This window comes from Bos indicus, chromosome 15 (genome assembly GCF_029378745.1).
Source record: "Bos indicus isolate NIAB-ARS_2022 breed Sahiwal x Tharparkar chromosome 15, NIAB-ARS_B.indTharparkar_mat_pri_1.0, whole genome shotgun sequence".
Classification (NCBI taxonomy): domain Eukaryota; kingdom Metazoa; phylum Chordata; class Mammalia; order Artiodactyla; family Bovidae; genus Bos; species Bos indicus.
The window spans coordinates 35,437,167-35,450,709 of NC_091774.1; the positions used below are offsets into that span (position 1 = coordinate 35,437,167).

Here is a 13,543-nt window from a genome sequence, read left to right on the forward strand (position 1 = left end):
TGATGTGTGTGAGTGGCTGCACCGGGCAGTTCCTCACCATGCAGAGCGCTTAGCAATATCTGTCTCTAGGAGATGTCTGCACCTGGTCAGCAGAAATGCTAGAAGGCAAGCTTGTGCCCCTAAAGAATTTATGGTGCCCTACGCTTTTGACTTAGCAACGAAACAGCAGCATACCGTAATCACCATAATACTTCTCTCGGTTATGTCATCATTCAGAAAGTTGCAGGAGGTGTCTAAGCTTTTATTTATTAGTTTTTAATTCATGCTATCTTAACGGACTCTCGATAACTTTTACGGATCTCTCTTCTTCAGTTTTGTATGCTCATAGCACTTGAGGCTCTGCAGGGCCACTTTGGTGGCTGCTGTTGTGGGGAGGAGAGTGGGAAGCCTCCATCTGTGGGGCTTTTTCTCCCTCCACTCCAAATTTTGTTAAAAGCTGCCCCAGTTTTATTAACATGTTAGAACTTCCCATTAAAATTTCTTTTTTAAAAAAGAATCCCGTGTCTTAAAAGTAATTGAAACCCATTGGACTAGATGGTACCCAATGGCCTTTCCGGCTCTAAAGATGCTACAAACTGAAATTTGTCGGACGACAGAGACAGGAAATCTTTCTGGGGTTTGTTTTCCTTCCTGGGGGCAGTACCATTCACTCTGGGGGTGAGGGTGGAGTACCTGATTCTTTCGTCTGTTTCTTTGCGGCTGCTTAGGTTTGTTGTTGTTCTTCAGTCGCTCAGACACGTCCGACTCTCTGGGACCCCCTCAGACTGCAGCACACTCGTACTTCCCTGTCCCTCACCGTCTCCCAGAGTCTGCTCAAACTCATGTCCATTGAGTCGATGATGCCAGGTTTACATGGCCACAAAATGGAAAACTTTTCACCTCTAATAAGATTCAGAGTCTTATTTCCCCAGCAGGAACATCATTATAACCTTCTAACCACAAATAGACAGTCCAAAAATGATGCAGGTAATTACTGATTAGGGATCTGATTACTAATTTACGACTTCCCCTCGTGTAGTATTATCCATCTCGTGGGTTCCAAAACTGCAGATACCATTTAATTCCCAGGAGGTGCATATGAATCTTTTTCCAGAGACATAATTAATCAGCTGAGCACTTTTGGCCAGGAATATGAGACACTCTAAGTCTGTCTGATTTACTCAGCAAACAATTATTGAGCCATACCATGTGCCAGACCTGGGTAAGACTGTGAGAGTATAGAAACAATGGTTACGATGAGGAAGATTAATAACAACCACTTATTGACTGCTTAATACTTATCCATGTGTTATCTCATTGAATCCCTAAAACAGCCTTTTAGGGTAAGTTTGTTTTGGTTTTTTTTTGTAACAGCATTTTGAGATGTAATTGACAAACTATACAACTTATAAGGTAGGTATCTTTAATCCGCATTTTATAGATGAAGAACTTGGGGCTCAAAGAGGTTAAGTAACTTTCCCTAGGGTCTCTCAGCTAGTTAGTGACAGAGTCAGGATTTGAAACCAAGTCTCTTTTACTCCATAGTCTGGGCATTTACAATCATGATGTTAAATTGATTACTATTATCAAGTCTTCATCTCTGGCCTCGAGGAATATGGAACCAAATGGAAGAGAGAGAAATCTAAATGAAACATTTTATGTGTGCTAAGTCACTTCAGTCGTATCCAATTCTTTGCGAGCCTATGGACTGTAGACCGCCAGGCTCCTCTGTCCATGGGATTCTCCAGGCCAAGAATACTGGCGTGGGTTGCCATGCCCTCCTGCAGGGGTTCTTCCCAGCCCAGGATCTAACCTGTGTCTCTATGTCTCCTGCGCTGGCAGGCAAGTTCTTTACCACTAGTGCCACCCGTGTGTTAAATACTGCTACTTGGAAGTAGATACGAGGAACTGTGGGAAAAGGAGTAATTAACTCAGCCAGTGATCATGACAGCTTCGAGAAGGAGAAGATATTTGAATGGGGCCTTGACAGATGAGTAGGAGTTACCTAGGGTAAGATGGGTAGATTTCTTGTTCGTTTAAGGATGTGAGAACTATTAACTTGGAAATAAATTTCATGAAAACTTTACAGTACTTCACAATTTTTTCACTTTTAAAAATGTTTATATAATGCATCAATTTCTTTAAAAAACTAGCATGAGAAAGCCTTAAAAAAAAGAAAAGAAAAGATGACTAGGACTCTTTTTGCTTATGTAGACTTCAGTGGCTCTTGAGACCTTCTCTGGCTTTTGAGCTGCTGAACTTTATTTGGCCCCAAAACGGGGGGAAGAGACTGTTTCTTTTGTAAAAAAGGAGTGTCACCTTCAGCTTCAGACTAACCATAAATGAAAAAAAAAAGAAAAGAAATGTTACTCAGTCGTGTCTGACTCTTTGTAATCCCATGGATTGTAGCCTGCCAGGCTCCTCTGTCCATGGGATTCTCCAGGCAAGAATACTGGAGTGGGTAGCCATGTCCTTCTCCAGGGGATCTTCCTGACCCAGGGATCAAACCCAGGTCTCCTGCACTGCAGGCAGATTCTTTATATCTGAGCCACCAGGGAAGCCATAGGGGATTCCCAAATACTCCACACTGATAAGCCTGCAGCAGTGTGGAGCCGATTGTTGGCATTAGGGAAAAGTGACGCCAGCCAGAGCCCTTATCAGCTTGTCTACATCATCTTCTTCATCCTGTGTTTCCCTAAACTCTTATACCAGTCTCCTAAGAACTCTGGGGCCAGATGTGTCAAAGAAATGGTAAGAGCAACACTTAGAATACTAGTTCATTTGAGTGTTAGCTTTGCATTCTCTTTTCTCTTTGTTTGTACAGAAAGAGAATTGGGATTTGCTGCCCTCTCACTGGAATGCTCTTGTCTCAGTTACTTGTCAGCACATAAATCGCCGAGACAGATGGCCCTGCCTCAGTGGCAGCAGGTCTTATCAAATTTAATATTTGTTCCCAGCAGCCCAAATGCAATCAGCAAATTACAGACATAGAAACGAGAGTTGAAAGTAAATATCGTCTCCAATGTCAGCAACAGAGAGTCCTCAGTCGTGTGGTTGCCTGGGATATGCCTTAATTCTCATGTAGTGGGGGAAAGTGAAGTGAAATTGCTCAGTCATGTCCAACTCTTTGCGACTCCATGGACTGTAGCCTACCAGGTTCCTCCATCCATGGGATTTTCCAGGCAAGAATACTGGAGTGGGTTGCCATTTCCTTCTTCAGGAGGTCTTCCCAACCCAGGGATGGAACTCGGGTCTCCCGCATTGTAGGCAGACGCTTTACTGTCTGACCACCAGGGAGGGTCTAGTGGGGGAAAGGGGTCATTTATTGAAGTTATTTGGTTCACCACCACCCCCTGCCTCCCAGTGGCTCTCACCCAGAGAGACAGGTGCTATTCTGGTCTTCATGAACACAGAAGGAAGCTCTGTAGCTGTGTTTAAAACCCTCTCCATGAGAAAGCCCTTCTTCCCATTCAACCCGGATCCATCCTGCTGCAGTCGGCGCAGCCGGGCACCCACTGTTTACTCTGTTATCAGCGGCTGCCCTGTCATCTCTTCCCTTGCCAGGATACTCATGGTTGGCAAGAAATCTTGCCGCCCTTGACATCCTCAAGGACAGGCATTTCTTATTTCTTCTTTTATTACTGGAAGTGTCATATGGCCTGCTAGGTCCTCAACACTCCTGTCCCCACCGTCACTCCCCAGGGAGTGCTGGGACCCAGGCCCTGCAAAACCCCTGATAGGTCTCTTTCCAGCCTCCTCTGTCACCCAGCCCCCACCCACAATCTGTCACCTGCCATGGGTGCCTCTGATCTGGCTGGAGGGCAAGGGAATTGGATTTATAAAGAACTGCTGGCATCTGAAACTGGCCAGCACTGCTCTAGGCTGTCAGCTGAGCAGAGGAAGAAAGAACAGTTTGGATTTGATCTCAGGGCCAAACAAAGCCTCACACGGCCTCTAAACCTCCGTGGGGATCATGTGTAGGTTAGTGTGTGTTTCTGACTGAGTTCTTCTGGGACCTGCTTATGAGTCTTTGTGTGTGTCTTTCTGTTGTCCCTGTGTCTCTTGGTATGTCTGTTTCTGTGTGTATCTGTGTCCCCATCTGGACATCCATATTTGTGGCTGTCACTCTGAGTACTTTGAGAACTTATACACATTTCTGTGACTGTGATGTCAACGTGCGGGTTGGTCTCTTTATGACAGTGTCCATGTGGCTGCTCTGGTCTGGCATGCCTCACTCCCTCTGAACTGCGAAGACATGTCTTTGATGTCACCTCCTCCAGGAAGCCTTCCTCTGATTGAATTAGATGCTCCTCTTCTGTGCTCCTGTAATATCCTATGTTTGCACCATCAAAACACCCATTTTCTTTTTCTTCAACTTGACCCTGAGTCTCCTAAGACATGACCTGCATTGGCTGATCTCTGTGTGCCTAGCTCCATGCCTGACACCCCAGAAGCACAAGAGAAATGATTTTTCAATGAAAAATGTAGACATTACCATATACTTGTAGTATGTAAGTATGTAGTAAGTATAAGTATGTAAGTATGTAGTAAGTATGTAGTATGTAAGTATGTAGTAAGTATAAGTACTTACTACAACCCACTCCAGTGTTCTTGTCTGGAGAATCCCAGGGATGGGGGAGCCTGGTGGGCTGCCGTCTATGGGGTCGCACAGAGTCGGACATGACTGGAGTGACTTAGCAGCAGAGCAGCATGCTTACTACAAATCTTTATTTTTCCACACCATGTAACATATGGGATCTTAGTTCCCCAACCAAGGATCAAGGCAATGCTCCCTGCGTTGGGAGTGTGGAGTGTTAACACTGGACCACTGGGGAAGTCCTAAGAAAACTTTTTACTTACATTGTTACACTGAATTGTCATAACAGCTCTCTGAAGTAGAAACCCTTAATAGCTTCATCTTACATGTAAAGAAACTGAAGCTCAGAGAGGTTGAGGAACTTACTAAAAACACAGTCACTAACATAATGAGCCAGAACTTGAACTCAGATATGGGCTAACCTCAAACTCTAAACCACCATGTCAAATGGTTGTGGATGGATGGGTGAATGCCTTGGTCTTATTATAAGCAGTCAAAGACAGTTATCAACATTTTTACCAGGGCCTTCCAGAGCTGGAACCTTACATTCAGCATGCCTTGATTGGCTCAACTGTAAAATAGGGAAATGGACAGCTTCTATAAAAAGTAGATGGGAGATGAAGATCATATGCATTGATTACTTTAATATATATTTATTGAGTGCTACTATGAAAACCCCTGGAAACAAATACAATTTCTTCCCTGAGAGCTTATGAAAATGTGAGACAAGGGCATCTGATCTTCCAAAGCATTTTCCACTCATCAAATGTCAAGCTGTAAGTCCTTGGCCTTTCTCTCCAGCTGTCAAGGTGCTGGGCAATGCCAGTGCCCTGACAGCCATTTGAAGCTTCCCAGGGCTTGCCGTCCACGAGCAATATCCCTGGCCTCTTTGGCTAGTCTAGTACCTACTTCTTAATCAAAAGGTAGCTACTCTGGCCTCTATCTCTTTTATTCTGTCTCTTTGAAGAGTGATAAAAAAATGACCCAATGACTTACACCTGCAGGCAGATTTTCATTTTAACAGGTCATAAAACTCTTGACCCAAATACATATTATTTCTGACCGTAGGGTGTGTGCATTTTGGGGAAAGGGAGCAAGGCTTTTGCTTTAGACCAAAAATTCCAACAAATTCTAAAAAGAGAATTTGTTGCTTTGTGGAAAATGTACAGATATTGATGAGTGCATTTAACAAAGAACACACATGCACCCGTAACCTAAACAGTGAGATCGGTTGATTTTTCTAGCCCTCATTCTGCAGCCTATGTGCTTTCTAATCATTGTGATATAGTGAATGTGAGCCGTTCCATGCTACTTAAGAGCTTTCATATTGATTGGTGTTCTTGGGTACATAGTGTTTCCCATGAGTGTCATAATATACTTAACCATCCCTTGTGGTTACACATTTACATGGATTTTTGCCTGCTCTAACCCAGAGACAGTACATCTTTGCACATACAGCTATTTCATTACGTAAAAGTATTTCCTTTGGGATAAATCCCCACCATGTCCTTTATGGCTTTAAAATAATGGAGTCCATTCTCCAGAGCTGGGTCTCTACATAAGCTGGTAGAACGGAAGAATTCCAAGGCTACATAGGCTGGTAGAACGGAAGAATTCCAAGGCATGTTAAACAGGACCAGGTTTTTCCCTAGACCAGATGCCTTCATTTTGGACCTGGAACTAGCCAAGTGGGCAGGTTCCAGTCCCTGCAAGGTCACAAGCTTGCAGCTGACAGTAGGAGACTCAAAGTTAACAGGTTGGATGAGGCTCAGGTAGTGGATCTACGGGAGCGTTTTTGGCCTCACATGGTTTCATGTTCACATCTTTTCCTTTATCAGCATGTGATCCTGGGCCAGCCACTGAACCATGATGAAACTCCATTTCCTCATGTATAAAACTGGTCTAATAATGGTGTGCTTCTCACTGGGTGTTGTGAGCATTGTACCTGGTGAACACTGGGCCCTGCCCCTTGCTTCCCTGTAAGATCAGGTCTCAAACTCAGCAGCCCAATTTTAAGGTCCATTTTGCTGCTCCCAGCAACCCCCACTGTCTTCCTTCTCCCTTCCCCCTCTGCCTTTCCCCCTTGTGCTTTAACAAGTGAGGCAGAATCAGGGCTTCAGGTTTCAGTAGGACCCTCTTTCTAAGAGGCCTCAGTGTGCCCTGTGACTGTTTCCTGCTGACCCCAAAAGGGAGCGACCCTGTTCCACAGAGGAAGGGAAATATAGTTGTAACCAGAACCAGCTCCATGGACCTGTGAGAGCTGGTGGAAGGGCACTCTTGAACCAAGAGGCACAATCTTTCCTACTGTCAGAAAGGTCTATGTCCAGGATGCAGGGATTTCTGACTCTAGAAAAGGCGTCCGCTTAGAATCCTGACCCTTTCAGCCTGATCCTGGTGTGGACACGCCCTCAGGTTCCTTCTCATCATTTTGTTCCCACCACTCTTTACCCTGCAGCAGCAGCTCCCACAACCTTCCAAATCACTTGCAGAGTTCAGGGCAGAGTCTCAGAAAGGGGTGAGCTGTGTCTTCATGGAAACATTGATGTGGAGCGATGGACTTAATCAAGATCAAAGTTTTCCTGGGAGCTGTTGATGCTGAATTTAGAAACGGACATGCTGTTGTTCTCTGGTATCTTTAGCAACAAAATCAAACCATTTGGTTTTTTTTCCCCACTGCTTATCATCTGAGATCTTGCTGGAGGTTCAGAAAGCTTTCCATTTGAAAGGCGGTCCCAGGAGCCCACAAGCCTGGGGTGCTTGGGTCTGAAATGGTCCATTACAGGCGATGCGGTCCATCCCTCCCTGGGAGCACTGCTGCCGTGTTTTCTGCTGGTCTTTCTGCCCAGAAATTTCTACAGTGCAGGCTGTTGGTGAGTGTGAGACTAAACCTCAGCTGATTCCACTTTTGTAGCAGAGAATACATCTCGTGCGATCTGTTGTAGTGGTTCTAGTTTTGACTGCTTTATGATTTGCTCTATTTATTCTTGCCCCCATTCAGAGTGAAATCCCCTGGCCTCATGCCCACAAAGCTAAGAATCATATTTATGGACATGAGGTTAGAACTGGGTCACATTCTGTTTACCTAAGTGGGTTGACGAACAGACGATAGGCAACTCTCCCTATAGTTACAAGAATGTTTAGCCTGATGATTTTTCCACTCATAAACAGTTGCACAAGGCTTTCAAGCATGGAGAGTCCTATAACAATGGCCTCTGTGGCCCATAACAGGTATTAATGGCAGTCATTTTGCTGGCAATGACAGCTACCTCTGAATTTCTCTTTCCAACAGACACAGTTTCTCGGAGTTTACTTTGTCTCATCCCAAGAGTTCCTTGCGAATGCCTATGTCTTAGCCGTGCTTCTGTTCCTTGCCCTCCTACTGCAAAGGACATTTCTGCAAGCATCTTACTATGTCGCCATTGAAACTGGAATTAACTTGAGAGGAGCAATACAGGTACTTGAATGATTATCTTTTCTCTATGCAATAAGGAGCACATTATGTGTCCTCATGAACACTCAAGAATGATTTCCCTGTGAATGTATTGTTTTGCTGCCTTTTGACAGTGTTTTGAAACTAACCATTGACAAGGCAGTGTGACACGGTGGAAAGTGCCTTGGGCTGGCCTTGGAACTGTAGTAGTTCCAGCCCTAGTTCTGCCTTGGACTAGATCTGAGATGTCAGCTGCTTAGCCTCGAAGTGGGACAGACATCACTAATCAATCACAGAACTTTTTCCTGCTGAATGCAAGTGCAGCCTCATAATCCTTCTACAAATTCTGTTCCAGGGCTCTGCTACTGGATAGTCTTCTTTGGCTACAAAAAAGCATCTTTGACATACCAGGATTAGATAGACTGAGTAGCTCAGATGGTAAAGAATCTGCTTGCAATGCAGGAGACCCAGGTTTCAATCCCTGGATTGGGAAGATCCCCTGGAGAAGGGAGTGACAACCCACTCCAGTATTCTTGCCTGGAGAATTCCATGGACATAAGAGCCTGGTGGGCTATTGTCCATGGGGTCACAAAGAGTTGGACACGACTGAGCGATTTCAGACCAGACCAAGATCAATTTGAGCTCTTAAGTCTCAGGCCATGATGAGAGGGACATATCTGGCCTGTCTGGTCCCTGGGTCTAGGTTCTTGCTACTGCCTGCTGTGACTTCCTCCTCAGAGTCTGTTGGAAGGCTGATCAAGGTCAGGAAGGATTCAGGGACCCTTTAGGCAAGATAGTAATGAGCCCCAGTGTTTTCATTAGAATTTTAGTTCCACTGTTAGAATGGAGAGACCCAGTGTGATAGTGGCTTAAATAGGATGGAAGTTTGTCTTTCACGTTTGGTCAGGGCTGATACAGTCATCAGAGATCTTGGCTCCTTCTGTACTGTTGTGCTGCCAAGCCTTCTCACATGACTTTGTCCCATGGTTTAATGTGACTATGGATATCGCCACTATTGTGTCTACATTTAAACCAACAATAATAAAGGTGGGACAGTAGGAGGGAAGGCTGCCCTCTTTTCAAATCATGATGCAGAAGTTGCAGAGATCTTCACCCATCCCTTTGGGGAACGTTTGGCCCCATGGCTATACCTAGAGAAGCTAAAAACTGTGGCTTTATTCTTGACAGGCTTTTATGCTACCCTGCTACAAATTCTTCTTATGAAAAGAAGAGAATGGATAATGAGGGACAGCTAGCAGATTCTGCCTTACCCAGCAATTCCCATGAAGTCAGTAGAACACTGAGAGGTTGTGACTAAATCCCAAAGCTGCCTCATTCTTCAGAAATGTTCCTCAAAGTCATTTACACTGACTGGTCCTCTGGGAGCCAGGATCAGAAGCAATGCAGAAAAGCGACTAAGAAGAAGGGTACAGCCTAGGCTGGGGACAGTGTCAAGGCCCAAACTCTGGTTATCTTGGTATAGTCCATGTGAATGGCGCCCCCTGGAGTTGTGTAGTACACAACTTGTGAAGCTGTGCATGACAACACTCCATCGCCAATGCTTTTTTTGTTGAAAAGCAGAGCCATTTCTCATGAAGGTCTTCATGTGAAAATGATGGAAAGATCCCAGAAAAATCCAAGACCCTTAAGACTCATAGGGGTTCAGATCTAGGAGAACCAAGCTATTGCAAGTTCAGAAAACCTTTCTAAAATCCTAACCTCTGTTCAGAGCCTTCCAGTGATAAGCAGGCATGTACCACTACAAAAAACAGCCAGTTTTGTAGCCAAGCAGTTTTGTAATTAAATCTACTTTCTATTTCTGTCATAAATCACACTCTAACCTAATATTTTCCAATTATGTTAAAAGAGCCAAATATGGCTTTTTAATGTAGTAGCATGTAATTGTTTTTATTAAACTGTCTGAATATTTTGAATGAATAAGAAAGATTAATACATTATGTCCCCAAAAGAAAATGCTGGCATTAATTATGGGAACAAATTAGAAAAAAATTCTTCCATTCAAAGATTTACAGAAATCTATAGATAAAGATTTATGTCTTTGTGAGTTTGAGAACAGCCACAGTTCTTGCACAAAAGGTTATGAAGCAAAATTCCTGTATTGTATATAATTTTTGACATATACCAGGTTTTAGTTGTGTAATTCTGTGAATGCTAGTCTTTACTTAATAATGCTTTCTTTGTTAGTTTACTTATGTTCCTACTTCACTGAAACTAGATTTATTATTATTCTTTAAAAACTGATTGTATATAACTTAGGATAAGCCTAGATCTGTCAAAAAAAAGTCATTGCCATTATTTTAAACCTAAACCATGGTGTACATAACTCAAAAAAGACAGAAGAAGTTCATGCTTTAAGCAGACCTGCCCCATGAAAAAGCCTGGCTTTACACAAAAGATGAATTAAGGGCTGGGAATCTACCTTACAACAGAATGCACAATAAAATTTCCTTCAAGAGCAGACATCCCCAGGTCATTAAGACAGAAATGCATTTTTCCTTGTTTCAGGACACATAGCCTGAAAATTGCCATCTTTCTGGAAGGCACAATCACTCTGCACATAGAGCTTTTAGGTTCAGAGCTCATGGGAAGCCATTACTGTGGCTGTTCCTCATGTGCCCTGGAGAAACAGAACAAGGTCCTCGGGGGTGGCTGGACTGGGGATAGTGCTAGGGCTGATCGACATACACATTTGTCTCACATAAGACCTTCCCAGGCTGAACCCTTGTATTTATTTCAAGGCTCAATTAAGACAAGATTTAGCCCCAGAGCAAACCCCTTTCCCCATTGGAGAAGCCACATTAAAACAGATGGCTGCCACCTTTCATCATTTTTATGGCTCTCAAGTATGTTCTCCACTGACCTCCAGTAAATCAAGAATACGACTGGGCATGACAATCTGCATTTAAGATTTAAAAGCCAATTAAGTCCTGTCCAGTTAAGACCAACCAAGGGAAAGGTCTTGCTTGCTGGGGAAGTAGCTTGTCATGCTGGTGTAGATTCCTCATGGGAATGCTGCCTCTCTAACTTGCTTGGACTGTAGTCAAAGCCCTTTACCTCTCTGAGCCTCAGCTTCTCCATTTATAAAACTGGAACAGTCATGCAGTGCCCTTTACAGGGCTGCTCTGGGGCTCCATGGGGGGAGGCCTGAAAAGCCCCTGGCACTTTAGAGACACATGGCATCTGGAGTGGTGATTAGGGGGTTGATGATGACAAATGTGAAACACTCTACTCTTATTTCCAGACCAAGATTTACAATAAAATTATGCACCTGTCCACCTCCAACCTCTCCATGGGGGAAATGACAGCCGGGCAGATCTGTAACCTGGTAGCCATCGACACCAACCAGCTCATGTGGTTTTTCTTCTTGTGCCCAAACCTCTGGGCCATGCCAGTACAGGTAAGGGACATGTGCTTTGTTGGGAGTTGGGAGACACAAAATCGGAATCTGCTGGTGCATGCCCGGTGGCTAAGAGCCTGCCGTCTTCCATTCCATGTTTACTTATACCTTTCACCTCCTTGGGATCTCCATGGGGTGTATCCTGGGTGTCTGCACTGCCTCACACTCTCCAAGGGGTCTAGGCGTCTCTCTTGATGATCAAAGAAAGCAATGGTCACTAAGACTTTAAAAGTGCAGCCAACCTTAAAAAAACCCAACAACTGAAGGATAATCATGTGTAGAACACTTTCACATAAAAGTCGTGTTATAGCAAAGTACTTACTTACATTGAAAAGTGTTCATGATGTGTTTTTAAGTGTGTTTTTAGTATTCAAAGCATGTATCTAAAAACATGTGTTTTTAGTATTCACAGTGTGCTTCCTGCTAAATTGGAAAACACATATGTATGCATTTGCACACATTTTTCCACACAGGAAAAAAAGAACTAAAGGGCCTCATGGGGGCTTACAAATGATTTTTTAAAGAAATGAATTCTTTTTAAAATTTTATTTATTTTTAGCTGTGCTGAGTCTTTGTTGCTGAGCGGGCTTTTCGCTAGTTGCGGTGAGTGGGGCCTACTGTTCATTGCAGCGCACAGGCTTCTCATTCTGATGGCTTCTCTCGTGGGTCACAGTAGTTGTGGCGTGAGGGTCTGGTGGTTGCAGCTCCCAGGGCTGTAGAGCACAGGCTCAATACTTGTGGTGCATGGGCTTAGTTGCTCCACGGCATGTGGGATCTTCCCAGATCAGAGACTGAACCCATGTCTCCTACATTGGCAGATGTGTTCTTTATCACTGAGACACCAGGGAAGCCCTACAAAATTTTAATTTATTCGTTTCTAAATTCTCCAATAAGCCTGTTTTAATTTTGGAAATCTAAAACATGGCACTTTCTTTATTTTTATGTATATATCTTTTTTTTTTTTTACTTTACAATATTGTATTGGTTTTGCCATACATCAACATGCATCCGCCACGGGTGTACATGTGTTCCCATCCTGAACCCCCCTCCTACCTCCCTCCATACCATCCCTCCGGGTCATCCCAGTGCACCAGCCCCAAGCGATTTGTTTCTTATATGATATTATACATGTTTTCATGCCATTCTCCCAAATCATCCCCCCCCCGCCCGCCTCACAGAGTCCAAAAGACTGTTCTATACATATGTAGAACATAGGCAAAACACTCTCTGACATACATCACAGCAGGATCCTCTAGGACCCACCTCCCAGAATATTGGAAATAAAAGCAAAAATAAACAAATGGGATCTAATTAAAATTAAAAGCTTCTGCACAACAAAAGAAACTATAAGCAAAGTGAAAAGACAGCCTTCAGAATGGGAGAAAATAATAGCAAATGAAGCAACTGACAAACAACTAATCTCAAAAATATACAAGCAACTCCTGCAGCTCAATTCCAGAAAAATAAACGACCCAATCAAAAAATGGGCCAAAGAACTAAATAGACATTTCTCCAAAGAAGACATACAGATGGCTAACATGGCATTTTCTAAAGCCAGACAACTTTTGAGATTGGCTCTGGAGGAGGCGCGTTCTCCTCCAACAATAGAATGAGAATTCTTTGCATGGTTTACTGACTCCTGGCCTCGTCTGCTCCTTCTCCCATCCTGAGCTCTTCCACCACAGAGTCTGTGACTCCTGTCCTGTGCCTGGGGGTGAATCTTCATTCTGGTGCTCAGGTCAAAAGCCCAAATCCCAGATCCATTCCCAGAAAGTCTGCAGGCTCCCTGGGTTCAAGATACTTAACCTATCCTGAACCTTAGTTTCCTCATCTGTGAAAAAGGGGAAGATTCCTACTCTCTGGAGTTGCTCTGATGATTCAGTTAGATAATGTAGGCAAAGCACCAAGCAGGGAGCCTGACACAGAGTGTTGTTTAGTCGCTCACTCATGTCCAGCTCTTTTTCAACCCCATGGACTGTAGCTCACCAGGCTCCACTGTCTGTAGAATTTCCCAGGCAAGAATACTGGCATGGGTTGCTGTTTCCTTCTCCAGGGAATCTTCCTGACTCAGGGATCAAACCCACGTCTCCTGCTTAGCAGGTGGATTCTTTATCACTGA

At 43.9% G+C, this 13,543-nt stretch overlaps 1 protein-coding gene across 4 annotated transcripts in view; it reads left to right on the forward strand.

Annotated features, from left to right (window-relative positions):
• Positions 1–13,543, forward strand: part of ABCC8 (ATP binding cassette subfamily C member 8) — a 79,184-nt gene that overhangs the window by 14,459 nt on the left and 51,182 nt on the right. For 3 of the 4 annotated variants that reach the window (XM_019975423.2, XM_070803582.1, XM_070803585.1), the window contains 2 exons: positions 7,866–8,030; positions 11,269–11,424. In XM_019975423.2, the coding sequence (XP_019830982.2) occupies positions 7,866–8,030; positions 11,269–11,424 (321 nt within the window). The remainder of the gene's footprint in view (positions 1–7,865; positions 8,031–11,268; positions 11,425–13,543) is intronic. The other variant, XM_070803583.1, reaches the window with a different exon arrangement.